Consider the following 23,011-nt stretch of genomic DNA (forward strand, 5'->3'; position numbering starts at 1 on the left):
ATGTAAGTGGCAGAAACTCAGGATGTGCGGGAAAGTTACTATTCCCTGACTTAGAACATCCCAAACTATATTGAAATTGCTTGTTTGTCTTTTGCTTCCACCAACCAAGGCTCTGAGAGTAGAAACCAGTCTGCTTCAATCATGACATCCTCAATGCCCATGATTCTTAGTGAACATTCAGTAAATACATCTTGAGTCAATGAATCAATGAATGCATTTCTGAATGGACAGATGGACAGAGAGATGAATCTTCTTCCAGAAGCAGAGACTTACGCTAAGAGTTCAGGATAGGTAAGAGCTGAAAACATAGAAGGGGGGTGAGAGGACTTTCTAGGGAACTTAGGAGAAAAAATAGCTTTGGGATAGAAAGCATATGGAAGCAGGTTACTTTAATTTCCAAGTGAAAATGTCCAGCAACATAGTAAATCCAATCTCAGGGCACAGTGTCCCTGATAATAGGTTAAACAGGGCAAAGTTTAGCCTCTGTATCCAGAAGCAGCATAATTTGATGAGTAAGACTGAGACAAAGAGGGACACCTGCGACCAGCAGGTCAAATGCAGACATAAAACAGAAGAAACGTGAGTCAATAATCGAGGAAATGCATGTGGACACAGCTTCCATCTTCAGGCACCTTACTAAGTCAGACAAAGAAGTTCAAACATCAGAAGATATCAGGATTTTAGACTCAGGGTGACCTTCAAGTCACTTCTCCTACTTTCTACTTACCAAAGATTGAATGCCCGGGCTGGCATTCAGGCCTGGAGATAACGTTTGATCAGTTGTGATATGTGAAGTCACAAGAGCGAATGCGATCTCCAAGGAGAAAAAGGAAAGGTAGAAAGACAAAGGAAAACATTGCACCAAAGGACTGAAGGATGGAGAATCCTCACATCTTGGGATGAGAGGAGCCAAAAGGAGCAATAAACACCAAAAGAAAAGGAGCCACAGGAAGAACGAGCTGGTAAGCAGCATCCTCAGATGCCAGGGATGGAGAGGGGACCCGGAAAGGGAGGGTAAAAAGGTCTCACTTCACAGGCTTTCGTGCACTCACTGGACAAGCATTTACTGAGCCCTTATTGCTCGTCATGCACTCTTCCTGTGGCTTGTGGAAATAAGCAAAAATCCCTATCCTCGTGGAACTTACGTTCTGGCGGGAGATGAAAAATAACATCGGTAAGGGCTCTCTTGGAATGGGGCTATATTAAATGCAGAGTCTTCCTGGGGAACACTGAGATTTATAACAAGGGAGCAAATGAAAGGACGGTGGTTATGGCAGTTCCCAGTCGTAGACAGTGCTGTTCTACTCCAAGCCCCCTTTTCCTAATCATCTCACTGCTGATGCATCTCTCCATAAGTGAAAGAAAAGATTTTCAGAGTTCTGCTAACAAAGCTGTTCCAGCATCGGAAGCAGAATTAATTGTTCCCTTGCCTGTGCTTCGGGAGCTTCTTCTACATAACTCCCTTTCATTTGGCATTTAACACACTGTGTTCTTGTTATTTGTTGGTGCGCCAGCCTCGTCTGGCAAAAGTGAGCTCAGGGAAGGCAGGAACCACGTGTCGTATTCACCAAGCTTCCTCAGCATCAAGCGTAATGCCTGGTAAGTATCAGATGCTCAGCATTTTCTGAGTGGAATAGCAGAACTGTTGTAGTCTGAGTGTTTAAAGGGCAGGGAGTAGGGGAGAATCATACGTTTAGGGACAGAAGTGAGACAGAGACTCCAAAAGCCAAAGAAAATCATACTTCAACTCTTTCCTTGGTTCTTCTATACAGACACTGAAAATGGTGTAGGCTGATGCCAGTATGCCAGCTGTTTCACTCTGTGATCATCAGTTTACCGTTTATGCATCCCTGAGTATCCTTCCAGGTTGAGATGATATTCGAAACATGCCGTGAGTAACATGGCAGGGTCGCTAGCCAATCAGGATGGAGGCCAGTGGGGGCAACATGGCTTAATACCCGTCCTTCAACTGCAAACGGAAGAGGTGGGTAGGATCCAGGTAATCTAATGCCAGGCTAGGGTTCAAGTAAGTAGAACTGCTTCCTAGATTTTCATCAAGAACATGCTGTCATGGTTTTTACAAACACTGTATCTAAAATGAACAAAGCAGCAAAAGGCTCAGAACACTGCCCGTTCGCTTCATACATTTTCAAATACGATGGTACCATTTTTGCATGTGCCATTTTCTCAGTTCAAGGGAAGTGAAGTCTTCTTGAGCAGGCTAACGAAGTATGAAACTCCTTAAGCTTTCGGAAATGAACCAATCACCAAAGGGCAACCTATGCACACGGTTTCTATTCTTACGTCATTCTGACTAATGAGGATGCTGCCCAACGTTTTAAGGATTAGAAAAGAAGAAGTTTGAATTCTGGAGTACATTGGTGCTGAAAACTTTTCCAGATGGAAGCGAGCCTTTGTGACATTCAAGCCTGTCTGAATAAATAGAACCACAGGGCGACATCCTGTTGGGGAAAGAGTGTGCAACAATCGTTCAGGGAAAGTGAAGGGCATTTAATACCAGACACGGCCTTCAATGTCAGATGGCCTTTAATGACACACCTCAACAAAACACATCATCAGTAAAACAGCAAACAACCGCATGGGGCCAGCCGAATGTTCGCCGTTACTGACTTATGTCAGCTCTGACTCCTACTCTTTAAGTTCAGGTTGGGAACCAAAATGGAAAAGCCTTCATTCTTTCAAGAGCTTCTCTAGAGTTCTGCACTTCCAGTTTTGGCGTTTGTATCTTGCTCCTCAGAGAAATCACAAAACCATTATGGCCTTCACACTTCTCAGATAGTCATGCAGGTCTAATACTAAGGTGAACTAGGGAATTCCCAGCTCACATTTTTACGATGCTCTAAAACTACATAAAATAATACCTTTGGTATCCACCTTAAAAAGCTACACTTCCTAGTTATTCCTGGGCAAAATAACAGTTTACACTGACAAGCAGAGGTCACAGGCTCTCTTACACTTTCCTAAGACCCTCTCAGCCAAACACAGAGGTATACTAGATTTGAAGGAACTAATTTTGTGCTAAACAGGGTATTCTTCAAATCATAAAAGGCAAAGGGGTGCAGGCAGAATAATTACCTAAAATAACAAAGAATCACAGAGAGAGACTATTGCTAAGAACTCACGAATTAGAACACACAGAAAGAATCTACATCTCCAGATAAATTTCTGGTTCCTATTATTTCTGAGATAAATTCAATTTCTTTACATCTCAGATACAAAGTGTTCTTGGAAAAGCAGGGAATATAGCACTCTGGATTTGGTAATGGTCTTTAGCATTGTGAAGCGGCCTTTCACTTTAACAGATACTTTACCTGATTTTCTATGGGCTTGATTTAATATTCTCAAACACATTGTAAAGATCTACAATTTTAATTACCTGCTGTAATTGCCTTCTATAAGAGCCAAAAGAACATCATTTACAATGAACAGTCATAAAACATTATGACTAAGTGGCAAAGGTGGAGCTGCACTGTTATCAGAAGGTGACCAATCGTTAGGCCGCATTCACTACAGCGGCAGCCAGATTAAGAAATTACAACATGATTTTAACAGTCAAAAACAGTTCTGCAATATAAATAATCTCAGCAAGTAAAATGGTGAAAGTCTCTCTCAGGAAAAGACAAACCTGGGTTCAAAACTAACCCACGTAATCAACTGCATAAGATTAGGGAAAGTAATTTGTTGCTTTGATTTGTTGCCTCATCTGTAAGATGGGGATAATACTGACCTTGTGGCCTCTTGTTTACCAAAAACGGTGATTAAATGGTGGTTATTATGATTATTATATTATTATTTTAAGACATGGGGTCTTGCTCTGTTGCCCAGGCTGGAGTACAGTGGCGTGATCTCAGCTCACTGCAGCCTTGACCTCCCTGGCTCAAGTGATCCTCCTACCTCAGCCTTCTGAGCGGCTGAGACCACAGGTATGCACCACCACACCTGGCAGATTTTTTTTTTTTTTTTTGGTAAAGACAGAGTCTCCTTGTGTTACCCAGACTGGTCTTGAACTCCTGGGCTCAAACGATGCTCCTGCCTCAGTTTCCCAAAGCACTGGGCGTGAGTCAACATACCTGGCTGATTAATTTTTTTTTAATGAGATACAATATTTACATATAGGGCATAGAGCAGACACTCAATGAACAGCTGTTGTTCCTACTACTACAATAAGCCTTCATTATGCTCTGGACCATATCACATCTTTTTGTCCTTAAAGCTGGAACCTGAAGTTAAACCATAGGATACCAGGCCTACCCACAGCAGAAATACCATGTTATGATTGAAGAGGTTGGTTCCACTCTAGATGTTCCCTTTGAATCAGAAAATAATATGTTCTCATTTTTCTGAAAGAGGAGATATGAAAAGACAATTTATCCCAGCAACTCACACAATCTGGATTTTGAAAACCTTAAGAATTCTGAAGGAAGGGAAATTAAACAGGTGTTTCTTAATTAGCAGCTACAGAATACCGAGCTCATTCGTAAAAGGAAAAATCATACTGGGAAGGTATGGGTAGAACCACTTAGACTAGAAAGTAACTAAAAGCTGAACCCCAGAAATTCACCAGAATCATCGCTGTATTCAACTACTGAGTAAACACAGTTTTTCTGAGAAAACTATATTTACAACTAGCAACTTGTTTTGTGTGGTCTCATCTCAGCCAATAACCATTACTTTGCTTATGATTTCTCCAGACAAGCTGTGTAAAGGATGTACGTCAGAGATTGTAAAATGATTGCAGGAAAGATTCAATTTTCCATCCCCTTTGTTTGTGCCCTCCAAAAATTCCTTATCTTTCATATCAATTACAGTGACAAGGAGAGTAGACAAAGTACTTCAATGACCGTAACATCGAGAGTGACCAGAGCTGGAAAGAAAATGTGTAAGTTATAATCTTGGGTCACCCTCAATATATCACATACTCTGAAATGTTATGTTTACCTAATATCATTCTACAAGGAAATTATCTTCAATTCCTTATAAACTGAATTCAGGCATTGGCTGCTAAGTCTAAGAAATTAGGTCCCAAAATCAAAGGTAAAAATCATTAGGCCAGGTGCAGTGGCTCACTCTTGTAATCCCGGCACTTTGGGAGGCCGAGACAGGAGGACTGCTTGAGCCCCAGAGTTCAAGACCAGCGTGGTCAGCATGGGCAGATCCTGTCTCCACAACATTTTTTTTTAAATTAGCCAAGTGGGCTGGGCAAGGTGGCTCAAGCCTGTAATCCCAACACTTTGGGAGGCTGAGACCGGCAGATTACGAGGTCAGGAGATCGAGACCAGCCTGGCTAACACGGTGAAACCCCGTCTCTACTAAAATATACAAAAAACTAGCCGGGCATGGTGGCGCAGCCTGTAGTCCCAACTACTCGGGAGGCTGAGGCAGGAGAATGGCGTAAACCCGGGAGGCAGAGCTTGCAGTGAGCCGAGATCCGGCCACTGCATTCCAGACTGGGCGACAGAGCGAGACTCCGTCTCAATAAATAAATAAATAAATAAATAAATAGATAGATAGATAGATAGATAAATAAAAAGTTAGCCAAGTGTGGTGGTGCACACCTGTAGTCCCAGCTACTCGGGAGGCTGGGGTGGGAGGATCACTTGAGCCCAGGAGGTTGAGACTGTAGTGAGCCATGATTGTGCCACTGCACTCCAGCCTGGGCAACAGAGCAAGACCTTGTCTCCAAAAACAAAACAAAACAAAATTAGGGTTAAAGTTCTAGCCCCCAAACTGCCAAAATGAAAGAATTCTATGCTTAAATATCTGAATATAATAATTTAAATTCAGACATTTAACAAGGGGACAGAAGGGAAGGTAGATTGGAGGAATTATTAACACTGAGCTATGTGGAGGAGTTTGTAAAAAATCTGATTAGGCAAATCACTACCGAGTAATTTGTGTCTTGCAATAATCACAGCATAACCGGGAGAAGTAAATGAATACCCATGGTCTCTCTACTGCATCCAACTGGTCAGTTCTGCTTGGTTAGTTAATTCTCCAAGTGCTTGCCTTACGCCCTGGGTGAAGTTTACTCACTGTGCAAAATCTGCCTCAGCAGTTCGAGGTCAATATCTGGGAATTAGGGAGTGTAATCACGCACATCAGTCTTATAAATCCACTGGGACAGATCATGTCTTACTTTATATCCTATGTGCTGTCTAATGCATTCCTGATAACAAAACAACCACTTTGTTATTAGAAATTGGGACTTATTGTTCTGATGCTCCAATAGTCAGCACCGACTCCAGCGCATCTCCCACTGTGCCCTTAAGCCAAACCAGCGTCCACCCAAACGTGCCTCACTGGGGTTGCAAAAGGGTGCCAGCCTCGAAGCTGCCGAGCTGAACCACAGCACACGGCTGTTCTCTGGACTGAATGTTTATCGGGAGTGGTTTTGGTATCAGAACAGAAGACCTCCTTTTTTAAACCAAAAACAAGTTCCTCTGAGGTCTGCCTGCACAGAGCTCTTCACAGCCAGCCTCCCTGCTGGAAGGCCACCTCCCCTCAAGTTTTGCCTACTCCTTGGGCTTCTCTCTTGGACACAGTTTGACCCCAAGGGCACACCCAGCCTCCACGGTATATGCTGTTCCGCGTTTATAGGAGAAACGAGTGTTTTGGGAGGGGGACAAATAAACTTTGGCTTGAATCCTCAAACTTCCCATTGACTATTCTTGTGATCTGGGTCAATAACCTAACCTCTCAGAGCCTCAGTGTCCTCAGCTTTGAAACGGAGTTATTAACCCGCAGTGCTGTCGTGAAATCTAAGAAGGAAAATATACATGACAATATCTGTCAGGTCTCAAGACATGTTAGGGCCTTCTCCTCTCTATGTACATCCTTAGAGGGTTATCAGCAGTACTCTCGTTTATAAATTATTATCAAATCTGCATATAGCTTCAAACAGTTGTTGTTCCTAGATCACCAAAAGGAATTTCGTAAAACTGTGTATCTTTCCCACATTTTAGGTTGACATCTAAAATTTTTCATCATACGTTTGAAGGACTGAAAAAAATGTAATTTCTAGTGTATTTTAATGTTTTGCTATTTCAGTATATTTTAATGAAACTACTGCAGCGCATCTATATGTATTCAAAGGAATCTAAATATTTGATAAGCAGGTCTAAAGATTTGATACACAGCATCACCCATTTAAAAAACACATGAACAAGCTCTAATTTTTAATAGTAAGAAATTTTACACCACTCCTTTTCTTTCTTCTTGAATTTGTATTCCCATCTTATACTCCCACAGAATTGTAACCTTTATTCATTACATTTATTGATTCAAAAGAATTTTACTAATTACCATATCATAGCCTCTGAAAAAAAAGGTATATAAATTTCAATCTCAGTGGGGTTCAGTAGCTCATACCTGTAATCCCAGTGGTTTGTAGGGCCAAAGGGGAAGGATTATTTGAGGCCAGAAATTTGAGAGCAGGCTGGGTAACATAGCCAGACTCTGTCTCTACAAAAATAGAAATTAAAAAAATTAGCCAGGCATGGTGGTTCAGGCCTGTAGTTCCAGCTACTCAAGAGGCTGAGGCAGGAGGACTGCTTGAGCCCAGGACTTTGAGGCTGCAGTGAGCCATGATCTCATCACTGTACTCCAGTCCATGTGACAGAGTGAGACCCTGTGTCCAAAAAAAAAAAAAAAAAATTCTTAAAAAAAGTGTTTTTGGCCAGGCACGTGGCTCACGCCTGTAATTCCAGCACTTTGGGAGGCTGAGGCGGGCAGATCACAAGGTCAGGAGATCGACACCATCCTGGCTAACACGGTGAAACACCATCTCTACTAAAAAAAATACAAAAAATTAACTGGGCATGATGGCAGGTGTCTGTAGTTCCAGCTACTCGAGAGGCTGAGACAGGAGAATGGCATGAATCTGGGAGTCGGAGCTTGCAGTGAGCCAAGATCGCGCCACTGCACTCCAGCCTGGGCGACACAGCAAGACTCCATCTCAAAAAAAAAAACAAAAAAACTTTTTAACCATATGACTTGGGGGCAAACAAAACAAACCTTCTCTTGGCATGAGTTGTTACAATTGTTATTGATATTCAATTAATTGTTTAAAGTATTACAAATTTTGATGAATAGGTTTTATGTTTTATAAAACCAGAAATGCATCTCTCAATGACGTGAGGAATACAGTTTAATTCTAATCTTTTCTTTTTCATAGATAAAATTTTGTTCATGCAAAGCAATAGATGAAAATGAAGGAAATTTTGTTACAGAATATCTCTCAATTCTTTAAATTCCTTCTAAGTTATATGCCAAAAGTCATGTAGTAATTTATTTATTTATTTTATTATTATTTTTTGAGACAGAGTCTTGCTCCATCACCTGGGCTGGAGAGCAGTGGCATGATCTCGGCTCACTGCAGCCTTCACCTCCCATGTTCAAGTGATTTTCCTGCCTCAGCCCCCTGAGTAGCTGGGATTACAGGAGCCCACCAGCACGCCCAGCTAATTTTTGTATTTTTAGTAGAGACGGAGTTTCCATATTGATTAGGCTGGTCTCGAACTCCTGACCTCAGGTGAGCCGCCCGCCTTGGCCTCCCAAAGTGCTGGGATTACAGGCATGAGCCAATGCACCCCGTCGTCATATAGTAATTTATTAGTTAGGACAGATGTGTTTTGTTCTAATAACAAACAAATGCTGAAATCTCAGTGCTTACCACACAAAGGTTTGTTTCCTACTCATAATGAGTCCAATTCTGCTTGGGTGGCCCTCCCGGGCTATTCTTCCCCTGCACTGATTCAAATATCCAGACAGCTTCTATCTTGTGGCTCAATATGTGGCCTGTCCATGGCTGTCCCCAAAGGGGAGGGAGAGCATGAAGGTAACACGTGGGCTCTTAAACACGTGGCCTGAAAACGACCCTTTATTCCGCTGACATGGCCCTGCACCTGCAGAGGGGCTAGAAATCTCTTCCTGTCCTGAGGACAAGTGGACTGTGTTACAGTTAGCAACGATCAAGGTATTTGCAATGAAGTGTCAGCACGTGGATCCCACCTCATTTTGTAGACAGCAAAAGACTGAAAACACCTGATTTATAAAATGATTTATTTCCCAATTATTAGAGTCTTTCACTTTCTCAATTCCGCCCCTGATATTTAGAGTTCTCCCTTTGTTTGGCACCTGGGCATTTACACCCTCAGATAATTGCCCGTGTTAAAGATTCAGGATGAGTAAGACAGGAGCCTTCCATCTTGTTCGGAAACAAAGGAGCAGTTGTGAAAAGCAAAATTTGACCTCAGGCATCCTCAGCTCCAGTTTTAGAGTGTGAATATCAAAGGACTGAAAATAGGTTCTTTGGAAATTTTACATGCCTGCCTACGCCTTGGAAATCTATATGTATCAGGAGTGATACTCACACCAGTGATTGCTGCTTTGGGAAACTGGGCATACTGGGCTACCCCAAATTTGTTCACACCTTGAGGGCAAGTGATCATAGCTTAACCTGATTTCCTAAGATTTAACAACAGTGAAATCAGGTTGAAATAAATCACACAGGGGAAAAGAGGATGCCCTGGGGATGAGAAGAGATGGGGATATGGTTAAGGAGGCAAGAGTGGGCAACAGAAACAATCCAGTTTTGCCTTGTGGGGTGGGGAGAGCATGGCGGTCTTTGTTGTGATAACTGAGGTCTTGCTGGGAGCCACCAGCTATATTCCTCTTCTAAAACTCATTCCCCAATCCATCCACTTGGGGCTCAGAAACGAAATATTAGACCTGCTATTTTAACTCATGTTTTCTCACTGAAAGCACAAGAAGGAAACCAAGTGTCAATGCTCTTTATTATGCAGGTTGAGCCTGTTAGTCGGGGGGCCCCATCTGATACTCTGTAGGCAAGCTATCCCAAGGAGGGGTCTGAAAATTCTCACTGTCACAGAAGTGGACAGGATGCCCTCACAGGCACGGGCTGCGGTTTCACCTTTGCCTGGAGAGGTGGATTTATGTACTTGTGTATTTAGTTTTATCTAAACTACCTCTCGCAAAGTGGACGACTGAAGTCAAAGGCATTTCTGGGAAGAAACCACAGATCTGAGTCACTTACAAGGCCGGCACAATCAGATGGCAACACACGGCAGCAGGAACACTTGTGTTGTTAGTAGAAGCCACGTCGCCAAGACAAACAATTCTCTGTAACCAGATGTCATAAGAATTTTTCCAAGAAACTAGATTGTATCAAGAAAATCAAGTAAAATATGCATTTCCATTCACAAAGTGCATATCGCGCCATGAGACGTCAAGTAAAGACGGAAGGGAACCTTCATAATTAGCGGATTCCCTTCCTCTCTTCTGATGGTTAATGCTTAGAATTGATAAGTAACTAGGTGTCCACGCACAAGGGGTAAATGCTCAAGGCTTGTTTCCCGATGGTGTGTTTCCGGAAAAGCATTAGGGACCAAGGCCTAGACTCAGTTCTGTCCAACACCAGCTCAGGAGGCCAGCGCAGAGCATGCCCCATGCTTCACTCCGTACAGCAGGTTCAATGCATGGCTAAATGATTAAACTCATGACTTCACTATCAAACAGACTTCTTATTCATGTTTCTGAAAAATTCTGGCAGTAAAGTGCCATACAACCTATAAAACTATGCTTGGTTCTAAATTGCTCATTTGTGATGTGGGGCTAGGCCCCAGATTGGTTTTTAGTAATATTTCAAACAGTTCCTACTGTTTCAGGAACCGGAGCCACATCAGAGGCCATCTGGAAGGCGTCTGCCTGTTCTCCTCTCTCCCTTTAACGTTAAAGGTACAAGGAAAATAGGAGACAGTTTTACCTGGGCACACAAAAGCCATGTTTTACAGGGCAGTCCTCTCAAATGACTGTTCATAGACATGATTTTCAGGAATCCACTTTCAACTACTAAACCTATATGAGCCTGCAGTTAAATTAGCATTATGGAGGACAAAAGAATGTTAAGTGGTCTTCAGAATTAAAAGCAAGGGTTTGTCAGCCTGAAGGAGGATCAGCTGAAATGATATCCTATCTACAAATGTTGTTTGAAGAGGAGACATTAAAATGAGAAAGGTGAAAAAAACAGGAAGGAGAGAGGCAGTCATTTCTTTTTAATCCAAGCTTCATCCCTAGTAGAGAATCTCATTACGGTGGACATTTTGAATATTGGATCAGAACTGATGGTATGTCTAAGGTATGTACAATGGCATATAAACAATGACTGATTAATCATTGTGTAGAATTCATCTCATCGCCTAACTCTACGCTTTTTTTTTTTTTTTTTTTTTTTAAAGGAAGAAACTCTTATTCACATAGTAATTCGGGTCAGAAGTTCTGTTCCACAAAGGTTAACTCAATGTTAAAATCTTCTAAGCAAAAGCCAAAAATAGGTTGACAGGTTCATGAAGCTTGCCCGGGTCTGACCTCAGAACAGACACGTCTACTCTCAGGCAGGCTTAAGCCCTTCTTTTTCTGGTGTGCACCTGAGCAGTGGGAGCCGGCCATGAAAAATTCATGCAGGACATTTCAACAGTCCCACCTATGTCCTTAACATCTGCTGGCTTCACATCACATTAAAACTTCAAAGTGGATCCACCCCTGGGATGGCAGCAAGCTCTCACCCGGGCAGCGGGGTGGAGAGTTCAGAGAAGTCCTCTCCTTCCCTACAGGAATAGCGGTGCAGAACATGCTGGAATTTATCTTCTTAACCATGCAAAAGGGGAGAAATGTTAAGAGATAATCATGCCGTCTACTAAATATGCACAAAACAGCAGGCGGTACCATTGTGGGACTGCATCTCACTTCTAACAGTCATGCTTTTTAAAAAATATATAATATTTAAATCCAAAACCTCTTTATCTTTTGCTTCCCATAAGCTTCAGGTGGAGCCACAGTTTCTAGCAATTGAAAAGGGGTGACGTTTTTGAACTCTCAAGTACAAGGTGGTTGATGAAAATGGATTACTTCCTCCTGTTAGCTGGGTGACAGCGCATCACTTATTTAGATGTTTTGAGACACGGCTAGACCTGGTTGCCGCTGCACTCTGACACGGTGCTGTCCTCAAAGAAGGAACGGATTATTACAACAGCAAACAAGAGGCGGGGCTGTGTGACACTCCGATTTTAAACTAATCACAGCACAATCCACCAGGAATTTAATTGCCAGTACCCGATCATCCCCATGGTGTCACTACATAATGGTTCCCTGCTTTATTCTCCCGACAGCAAGGAAAAAATGTGTCTTTGTTAAATGATAATTGGCTGTAATATCTTTTGATTTTTCAGAAATGCTGGCTGGAAAGTTTTCACAAATTTTCCTCAATCTTGTGTGGTGTTTCCACAAAAGCCTACACCAGAAGAAAAAGATATCTAAGTCTGCAGAACACTCTATCTTACTCCCAGTATCAATAGGTCTCGAGAAGATCTAATTTCATAACAAATCTGGTGAGGAGACGCACCCTCCAGTACTCCACAAACTCACCAGGAGCAAGGTGGCCAGGTCCTCAACGGCAGTGTTCATTGCTTAGAGCACTCACTGCATTCCAGAAAGAAGCACAGTTTAAACAATTCTGGGGGATTCTGCAGATTAATCAAGACGTCTGACTTTTAGAGGTTTTCAAAATAAAACTTTTAGCCAAAAAAAAAAAAAAAAAAGAAGCATAATTGGTTGCCGTTTAACATTTAGCTAAATCCCATATGTCAACAGGAAGGTTCTCCTAAGAATTAAAATAAGGCAGTTTCCTCAACCTCCTTACTTCTCCCATTTTACCTGGCCCTCATAAAAAGCAAATAATTCATAAAGGCACAAAATGTAGGTTTTCTCCTAGGATTTAAAATAAGTCTGTATCATTAACTGCCTTGTATCTCACTTTTTACAAATTTTTACCTGGTGCCAATGAAAAGTTAAAAATGTACATACAAAGGAACAAAATGCAAGCCAGTTAATTATAATATTTATGAGCAGCTTTCAATATACTTTTTGGTCAGGGTAGAAACTGAAATTACTGAAAAAAAATTTACATATTCCAATTATCTAACACCATGGTATTATGTTAGTACAGCAGTGGCAAATTCACTCTACTTGCCTTCTTTTCAGCTGGCCATTACAGAGTAGGCAGGTAGGCAAGGACTGGGTAAGGACTGTTTAATAACTTTGTGATGTTAACCAGAGTTTCTGTGGAATAATTTTTTTCCCTCTTCTACCAGAGGAAGGCCAACTTCCTTGTTTCTGACCCAGAATTTCACCCCCTTTGACTCATTATTATCCTGGTAGTTATATTACAATTGAGTACAGAATCATATTTGTGAAACAAGATAAATGGCTCTACTTATAAAGTTTGGAATCATTAAAATAACAACAATTTATTTGAAAATACAATTAGCATTCTTTATCATCACCCTTAGGAAAAAATCTCAATAAATCATCCTCATTTCTACTGTAATTCCTGATGCAGACAGTCCTTTACATCGCAGTACAGCATGCACTGGATTTTGTGAACCCCACACCTAATCCATATGCATCATTCTCCATGGCATCACGAAGACCCCATTCATCCTAAATCTGTACTGAGTCTACATTCTGGAGAGCAAGATTCAGTTCCTCAAATTAAGGAGCTCAAGGCAGGATGACAGCACATCATGGCCACCTGGGACCAATTAGGCAGGCATCTGAGACCCCACTCAGTTAACTCCCACAGATGCCTGCACCCAGAGTTTGCTACAAAGATTCACCCAGGAAATTCTACTGGGCCTAAGGCAATTGTACCCCCTCGAGGGCCATGTGAGGCAGATACTCATTCCATCCCACATACTTTTTTTTTTTTTTTTTTGAGACAGAGTTTCATTCTTTTTGCCCAGGCTGGAGTGTAATGGCACGATCTCAGCTCACTGCAACCTCCGCGTCCTGGTTTCAAGCGACTCTCCTACCTCAGCCTCCTGAGTAGCTGGGATTACAGGTGCGCACCACCATGCCTGGCTAATTTTGCATTTTTAGGAGAGACAGGGTTTCACCATGTTGGCCAGGCTGGTCTTGAACTCGTGACCTCAAGTAATCTGCCTGCCTTGGCCTCCCAAATTGCTGGGATCACAGGTGTGAGCTACCGCGCCTAGCCTCACATACTTTTCAAACCACCTGCAGGGGGAAACCATTCCTTCAAGATGATTTTTAAAAAGATAAAATCCACTACTATACAAACAAATCAATATAATTTACGCATATGATATGATCATCATAATCTGAAATTTACCATCCGCCATGACTAGTTTCAACCCTATTTTCTCAACCACATGACAACTTCATTTCATACCATGAAGCTTCATGCTGCAAACATTTGATGACAAGCCTTCTGATATGGATGTCTGAATCTAGTTTAGTTCGGAGTTCCTGCTTTGGGTGATTTTTCCCTTCTTTAGCAATTAACTCTTGCTGGAAGAATTCAAAGGCCAAACATGTAAAACTAAGTTTCCTCAAACGAAAGTCCCCTCAAATAAAATCTACAAATACCAATGATTTGTGTGCATTCTCTTCAAGAATCAGGCTTTTAGTTAAATTAGGTGGAAAAAATGATCAACTGATTATGCTTAAATACTGCTAATTTTGGTACAACTTAATATGTAGAATTTCTCAAAGATTTTCTTGTTAGATTAAAAGAATATAATCTATACCTAATCTAGTCCTGATTTAGGTTCATAGATACAATTCATTTAAATTGAAAGATTTTTTTTTTTGGCTGTTGTTAGGAACAATAGGCATTGACTGTGTATAAAAAGCAAATACTTTTTCTTTTTTAATTCCCAAGACAAATAAGATCTGGCATTGAGAAGTATCAGTTAGACTCACATTTTTCTGCATATCATTTTGAAGAAAGAAAAAGCTCTAAAGCTTTCCAAACTATTGGCATTGGATCAACATTAAACCATAACTACTATACTAGAGAGAGACAATTTATTGCAAAATGTCCCGTCAGACAGTGGTTATTAATTAAAGCAAGATTTTGTTGCTTTCAGAATTATGATTTGGGATTTCAAAACTCACTTGCTATGCTCAAATGAATGAATGGGCTTGTCTTGTTTTCCCCGTTCTTCTCATTCACGGCCTGCACGTAGTATGCCCCGGCGTCACTGGCTGTCGTGGCCAGGATCACCAGCTGATTCTCCAACGTGATGGCTCTGTTTTAGAAAAGAAGAGGACAGTGTCAAAGCTACTCCAGGGAACTTACTTGTAAGACACACTTAATTAGGTCAACGATAAAGGAATGCCTAGAGTTTAAAAGAAGAGCTGGAAGGACAAAAACAATACACAGGCTGACTTCAAGAATACGACAATGGCAGAGAGAGTCTCTTCTGGTCCAGCTAGCACCCTGCAGCCCCAGTGTCCGAGCCTACCGGGTGCTCCACATCTGCGCCAGCACTTGACTGTGAAGAAGAAAAATGTTCTGGAACACAGACATCCAGAGTTCATTAAAACTCAGAGGTTCTTCCTCTGAGAATGTATAATACCACCAGTTAGAAGGAATCCCTTCAATTAGAAGGCTGGACCACCACAACCCTGACCCAGGGCAAGTGAATTAGCTGTGGTTTTCTCCACCTCAGGGGAGCCTCATCAGAGGCTTTGTGTATGAATACCTACACTGGTGCATAGAAGGAAAGTTGCCAATGGGCACAGTGCTGCTCCCCTTCAACTTAAATTTTCCCGTCATTATTAACTCCAGGCCACGTCTTTTTCACCTGTACTATCTCCCCATGTCTTAGAAGTGCAAAGGACGAGTAAATAGTCTCCTTGATCGTGACCAAGACCTTCTCATTCATCCTGATTCTAGTGCGAAAGGCATCTCTGAGACTCGTTTAATGTACCCGCCCTTTCTCTGAGCCACTGAGGCTCACAGAAATTAAGTTGCTTGTCCTAGGTAACACAGCAACTTAACAGCAGAGAAGGGACTAGGTCTTTTCCCAAGCAGATTAATACTCATCCAATCACACCATAGAAAGACTCTCATTATACTACTTAATTTTTTAAAAAGAATAAAAACAATACAGACACAACTTCCATGCATCCAAGGAATTTTTATTTGAAATCGGTGTCTTATGGTATCCTTCCCTTATAATTCTGTATTATTTTTGCCAGTTAAAGAGGTGGATGTGGGAGGTAAAATTTGCTTAAAAAAAATACAGGCTGAGCACGGTGGCTCACGCCTGTAATCCCAGCACTTTGGGAGGGTGAGGTGGGCAGATCACGAGGTCAAGAGATCGAGCCCATCCTGGCCAACGTGGTGAAACCTCATCTCTACTGAAAATACAAAAATTAGTTAGGTGTGGTGGCACGTGCCTGTAGTCCCAGCTCCTAGGGAGGCTGAGGCAGGAGAATCACTTGAACCTGGGAGGCAGAGGTTGCAGTGAGCCAAGATCACGCCACCATACTCTTGTCTGGTGACAGAGCGAGACTGTCTCAAAAAAAAAAAAATATATATATATATATATATGTATGAATGTGAGTAAACTAGTCATTGGCCGGTGAATTTGGCTTAGAAGGTAAGATGCATTTTGAGCACCAAATATCATTTAGTCTAAGCAATTTTTTCAAAAACAAGAGAAACATCTTGGGACTCCAGAGTGAGCTGTGTAACCCACAATTGCGTTACTCTATAGGGAATAGTTACAGCACTTTCAGATTCAGATCCGCTAAAATCTTTCTTCTGGTAGCATTAAAATCGTGCAAAAAGAGTAACCTCTCATGAGGAATTTTAGCATTATAATCATCCTTTTTCTTCCTGCTACCTTTTGCAGAGCTTTTTCAAAAACTCTTGATTTTTATACATTATATAAAATTATCTTAAGAAGTTATTGCTTATTCAGGGTTCCCATAGGATATATTACTGTTTGAGGTCTCTACGACTAACTTACTTCATGTCTCATTTATGAAAATTTCCCTATTAGGAAGTTTTCAATTTTTAGTCCCATAAAAATATTCAAAAGAGTTTTATTATAATTATATATGGCTCCTTTATAGATTCTTTTATAGAACCATAGAAATTGTTCCATTTTATTTTAGTATATGTTATACTGGCAGCTAAAATTAAATATGAATATTTACTACACATGAAGTTACACATTTAGTAGTACAATTTAAAAACTGAATATATAACGTTTTCTTTAACATCTGATTTTTACCATAGTAATTTCAAATATGCCTATTGTTTCTCAGAATTATCCTTATAAAATGACCATGAATTCTCGATATTATTTATGGCATTATTTTCAAGAGTATTGAAAATTTTAAAAGTACATAAAAATAAAAATATTAAAGTTTCCATCTATTATAACTTTTATCTTCAGGCTTATCTTTTTCTTTTAGTTTTTAATTTCTATACAGGTTTAAGTCAAAATTCATGAAAAAAAAAATGCTGCTGCCAAAAAGACACCATGAAAATGCTACATCTTTGGAGAACGTGAAGATTAATTTCCCAGAAACCAAGTGTTTGTTCCTATCCAAATCTTTCTGAACAGAGCATTTCTACAAGAGACTGACTTTTTAAATGAAAATAAAACATCTAAAACCATTCATCTTAATTTTAAATTCTGATAACTGCTGTAAACCTTAAGAAGAAATCCATGTTTAAAGACAGTAAAGCAGGTATCGTGCACCCATCCTGTCTTCTTTCTTAGCAGCCTTGATTTTGTTGTGGCAACCATGGCTTCCCCCTGCAATCCAGCCACGCAACATGAGAGAGCCGGCCCCATTCCCAGTATCAGGTGTGGGTCTTGATCATTTTGTCCCCACGTGTTCCTGGTGGTGATTTTATGGCTACGAGAGAAACGACCTTCGCATGAAGCTGATAATGGTGATGGCAGAACAGAGAGAATGGAAAGCACTTGGGTCCTTCACGACCTCATAGAGCCAATGAACCAACCATCCAGCAGCCTGTCCTGTCTGGGGACTTCCTGGTTCATGAGGTCAGATACTTCCTGTTTAACCTTGGTAAGTTAGTACAGATTCACAACAGCACATGCAATAACATCTTTTTTGGATTTTTTTAAGTGTGTGTTCTATGCACTGCAAATAAATCCTGCGTATCTGTTTCTACATGTGTGTGTACACATAAAATGTTATCAGTGGTTAGTCCGACCGGTACAATTACAGGCTATTTTCTTTTGATTCTACCTTTTAAAATATTTTCCAATTTTTCCACAATAAATATCACTTTTGCTATCAGAAGGTAATGAAAGGAACACAGGGGCCTGCTAGGTAATTATGGTAGCAAAGTTGAATACTTTGCTCATAATATGAATTACTTGGCTTTATTATAACATAACTCCAGATTACACATTTAAAACTTACACTGACTTCATAGAAAAATTATAATATTTGGCCTGAGAGATTTTCCTTTAACTTGGTTGAAACAAATATATGTGTGGCTTTAAGTAAAATTACTTCCTTAGTCTTCTTCCATCTTTGTACATTTAAAAATGAAACCTCATCATTGTAACTCCTAATTCCACGGGATAGTAGTAAAGAGAAGAGGGACAAAAATGACTGAGTGCGATATAGTGAGATGAGCTGCCGCTCGGGAGAAGACACTGCTGCATCATGAAGAACAAGCTAACCGGTCCTAAGGTACTAATTATAAGCACAGGAAGGGTTTTCACAAGAGAGAAACCAATCTGCTGTTTTTCGTTGCTGAGACTGATGAGTAAAGTACCTGTGTAGTTCAGCAAAGGAAGACCATTTCCACTGGGCACTTCCTAAGTGCTTCTGGCCATTCTTCACTTGATTCTCCAACACTCTCCTGAGGTACTGGGCAAAATCATAGTTCTCTATTTCAGAAAAGATGAAATCCGAGGAAGAGAGGAGCTAGTTGGGGTCTCTGACCACGAGCATTGAGGTAGATGGCTAGACCCACCCTTTGGGCATGGGGGGCGGAGGGAGGGCCGCCTTGCTGGGCCTCAACTGGGAAGCTCCCTGACATGCTTGCATGGCAAGGGGGTGTGGCCTTCCCCACGCCACAGCAGATCAGCTGCCTTCAGGGAGGTGATGCTGACATCGGAATCCTAGAATAGGTGCCTGAAGACCAGGAAGGAAGAGTAAGGGTATACATTCACCCTGATCACCACTGGAGCAGAATCAAATAGCTGTTTCACTATTTAATCGGCCACTATGGGAAACCCCACTCCCTGTTCAGAGTGGAGGAGACACTAACCTGAACCAGGACACACTGTTCACGCCCCATGCAACTTAGATAGGATGTACTTAGAAGCTGTAAGAAGTAACGGGGGCACTTCAACAACTTCCCCTTAAGAGTATCTGTGGGCCCAAGGAGAGGAGTTCCAGGAGGTGTCCAGAAATATTTTCATGACGTGAATATTTTCATGATGTGCTCCCAAAGCTTGCGATGTAACCCATGCTTTGGCTTCCGTGAAAATATAAATTGTCTTTGGTTATCAACAAGTATTTTGCTCTTTAACACCTACCATGAACCAGGGTGGTAATATCCAGGTCAATGTATACATTATGATGAAAATTCAGTAAAATGTTTAGTGAAATAACTTTGCCCATAAAACATAGAAGCATAATTTCAGTCCATAGTTTGACCACTACTAATGTTAAAGTAACATGTGACTAGTTTCAAATGACCTTCAAGTACATTAACAGAAGGTCAACGTGCAGGAAGATGCAGAATATTAGTCTGTAAAATCTTAAAAAAAAAAAAAAAACACTTAAAAATATTTTCTATTTTAATTAAGCAACTTTTAAAAGGGTTGATTCTAAGGCTTAGTGTTCTGAGTATAATCTGGATCTCATGCCTCACAGTTTAAGCAAGTTCAAGGCAGACAACTTTGAAACTGATGAACTTTCCTTAGCTGTATAACTACAAGAACTACAATTGCTTTCAAGTCGTTTTGGAACTAATGAGTCCCGGAAGGCTGAATACATGTTAAGCTGACAGAGTGACATGTTTATTCCATCAAGAGCCAACACTTGCTGTTGACCGTTTGCTCTGGGTGTAAGAAAAATATTTTAAAAGCCAGAGAAGAGAGAATTTCGGAAACCTGTTTCTCGTAATTTCAAACCAACAGAAACCACTAGTTGAGTTGTGTTCATTAATAGAACGCATGAATCCCTAGCACAGACCAACAAGTCCTGGACAAATGGGATTGCAGCTCAGCACAGCTGCATTCAGGCAGGCAGGCTCGCTCAGAGGAGAAAGCCATTAAATGTGAGAACTGTGGTTCTTCAGTAAAGGATAAGTTATACTTTTGCAGTAGGAGAAAGACCAAAAGATGACCAGAGAGGGAAGAAATTAGAGGCAGGAAAAGACCAGTCAAGCCTCTACCAGTTTAGTCACCATAATGGTGCATGCCTTGAAAAACATTTCAAGTTAGTCTGTGCGGGTATCCTTTTCTATGATAGTAATTGTTACATTCATAATGGCAAGTCTACGGGAAAATTCCACTGAATTTATGTGAATTCACCTTCTGTCCAACTCTTCTATATTGACTCTGTCAACGCTTAAATACAGACCCAAGTGGTGGTAAGTTGCGGGTGGAATTTCTAAAACGGTAACTCCTTTAAAATCCTTTGGATTTGAAATACATTCAGATACCCCTTTGTTTTCCCTGTACACAATGATCCTCCAGTATTTAATCACAGAGCCAAACAGTGTGTCGTCGATAAATGTGTGTTAAATTAATGAAGAAAAAGAAGGGAATCTCCAAGTATTTGTATTTGCATTTTTACTCTGACTACTCCTTTCTGAGCTTGCACATTTAGGTACCTGGAACCCAAGCAAATACAGGAGTCATTTAACCATTTTCTAAATATCTTTGCAGTGCCTACTGTGTGTGTTAACACTGTCCAGGGAAGACATACCGGAAAATATGGTTGTTGAACACAAGGGGATATCTTAGTGGTAAAAGCTGCAAAGGTGTAAAAAGATAAATGATGGCATATGAAGTGTCAAATGTGAGAAGCCAGTCTGTTCGTTTTACAGAGTTTTAGAGGAGAAGTAGATACGCCACAGGCAGCAAAGTCACCACAAAGCACGTGGGTCCAACCACATCTGTTTCCCTAGTGATAGCTTCTGAAAGTGTAAATATCTGATGGGATATCACATTAGCAAGACAGACCCAGCTCTCTAGCCTACACGGTATTAAGAACTCAGGAACAGAACGGCTGCTTCTGCAGGTGGCGTGGGAGGAAATGCCATCCCTGCTGACCATCTACCCACGCCCCTTCCACCGGAGCTCTGGTCAGGGGCTTCTGCATGGCAGGGCGGCACATCCAACTCCCTCCTGAACTGCGGGGCTGGCCTGGGGCTTCCTTGACTGCTCCCAGCACCATGGCCAACAGCAGCAGCACAGAGGAACTTGGGTGTATAGTCAGAAAAGAGGCAGAGAGGGACACCTGCCTGGGTGCACATTGTCTGTCTCTGAATTAAAGTCCAAAGAAGACGTGAGCTCAGAGCTCTTGCATCTTCTCTCAACCAATCTCCCTGAGCTTCCTGGATCAGAAATAGGGTCAAACCCGACTTAAAGTTAAACTCTAAGGTGGTCTGCAGAGAAGACACCTTCTTTTTCTACCAGAAAAAGATGATCACAGTTGACAGGAAGTAACACCGTCAATAACACCATGATAAGGCCCTTATCAGGCAACTGTGACCTGGATGGAGCAATAGAAGTGGAATTGGATCTGGCCCCGATTTTATTCCCACAGGCTCATCACTTGGCTTTCTCATCTGTAAAATGGGAATAACAATTCCAACATCAAAAGGACATTGACGAAATGCAAATCAGGTAATGAGGTGAATGAGGCTGGCTCAGAAGCTACGAATTCCGTGTTTGCTAAGTCTGAATCTGTTTCATCAGGTGTAGAATGTGACTGGCAAGTAAGAAAACAGTAAATGTCATCTACTGTCCTCTTCTAGGGGCTAAATATCAAATACTTCGGCCGGGCGCGGTGGCTCAAGCCTGTAATCCCAGCACTTTGGGAGGCCGAGGCGGGTGGATCACGAGGTCAGGAGATCGACACTATCCTGGCTAACATGGTGAAACCCCGTCTCTACTAAAAATGCAAAAAACTAGTCGGGCGTGGTGGCGGGCGCCTGTAGTCCCAGCTACTCGGAGGCTGAGGCAGGAGAATGGCGTGAACCCGGGAGGCGGAGCTTGCAGTGAGCCGAGATCGCGCCACTGAGCTCCAGCCTGGGTGACACAGCGAGACTCCGTCTCAAAAAAAAAAAAAAAAAAAAAAAAAAAAAACAAATACTTCCTAGTTTTAGTTAACAGGCTTCTGTACAAACACAGCTAGGTCACCGAATTATCAGATTACAGTCATAAAATGACCAGAAACCTCTACTACCTAAAACAAAGCCCATCTGCTCAAGAGCATACAGGTAACGATTTAGCAAAGAAGCCTAGAAACAACTTGTCTTCAGATACTTCCACCCAGATGCCACAAATGTTAAAACTCACTTTACAAGACTTTAATGCTGGAAAATCCCTGGCCTTTTCTCCACATGTGTTTATGTGTCATAAATGGAATTATTTTCCTTCAGGAAAGATGCTGTCTAGCAGGAGGGACAGAAAAGAAATGAAGAGATTACAGGGTAACTGTTGATGTAACTGGTGAAGGATTTATTTCATCAGGGATTTTTGCCCAGAATAAATATATTTCTTATTTATAGCAGTGTTTCTTAAATTTCCTAGCTAACCTTCAAAAGCACTTTAGTCAATTTGTACTCATCCAGGGGCCTTTTGTTATTTTAACTAATTGTTGCAGCACTAGGTACAAATAAATAGCTACGCCAAATTCCTGGTGTGCTCATATGCAGAGGGACGGCATGAATGAGGAGTTTTTACAGAGCCCAGGTTTAGGCAGAAACATTTCCAGCCAAGACTTTTTCGGCTAAAATAAAAATTCTAGAAAAAAGAAAAAGAAACATGATCTAAACAAAATGTGTGGAATATATGTTTTTAGTCTTTAGATCCCTAAACAGTGGAACTTCCCAAGAGTGTAAAATCCAGTCAAACTGGAAACCATG

General features: G+C 41.3%; 1 protein-coding gene across 4 annotated transcripts in view; it reads right to left on the reverse strand.

The window, feature by feature from the left end:
* SDK1 (sidekick cell adhesion molecule 1) overlaps positions 1–23,011 on the reverse strand; it is a 972,135-nt gene that overhangs the window by 435,379 nt on the left and 513,745 nt on the right. For all 4 annotated transcript variants that reach the window (XM_008018820.3, XM_073012858.1, XM_073012857.1 and 1 more), the window contains exon 5: positions 15,016–15,149. In XM_008018820.3, the coding sequence (XP_008017011.3) occupies positions 15,016–15,149 (134 nt within the window). The remainder of the gene's footprint in view (positions 1–15,015; positions 15,150–23,011) is intronic.

The sequence above is a fragment of the Chlorocebus sabaeus genome, chromosome 28 (assembly GCF_047675955.1).
Source record: "Chlorocebus sabaeus isolate Y175 chromosome 28, mChlSab1.0.hap1, whole genome shotgun sequence".
In the NCBI taxonomy this organism is placed as follows: domain Eukaryota; kingdom Metazoa; phylum Chordata; class Mammalia; order Primates; family Cercopithecidae; genus Chlorocebus; species Chlorocebus sabaeus.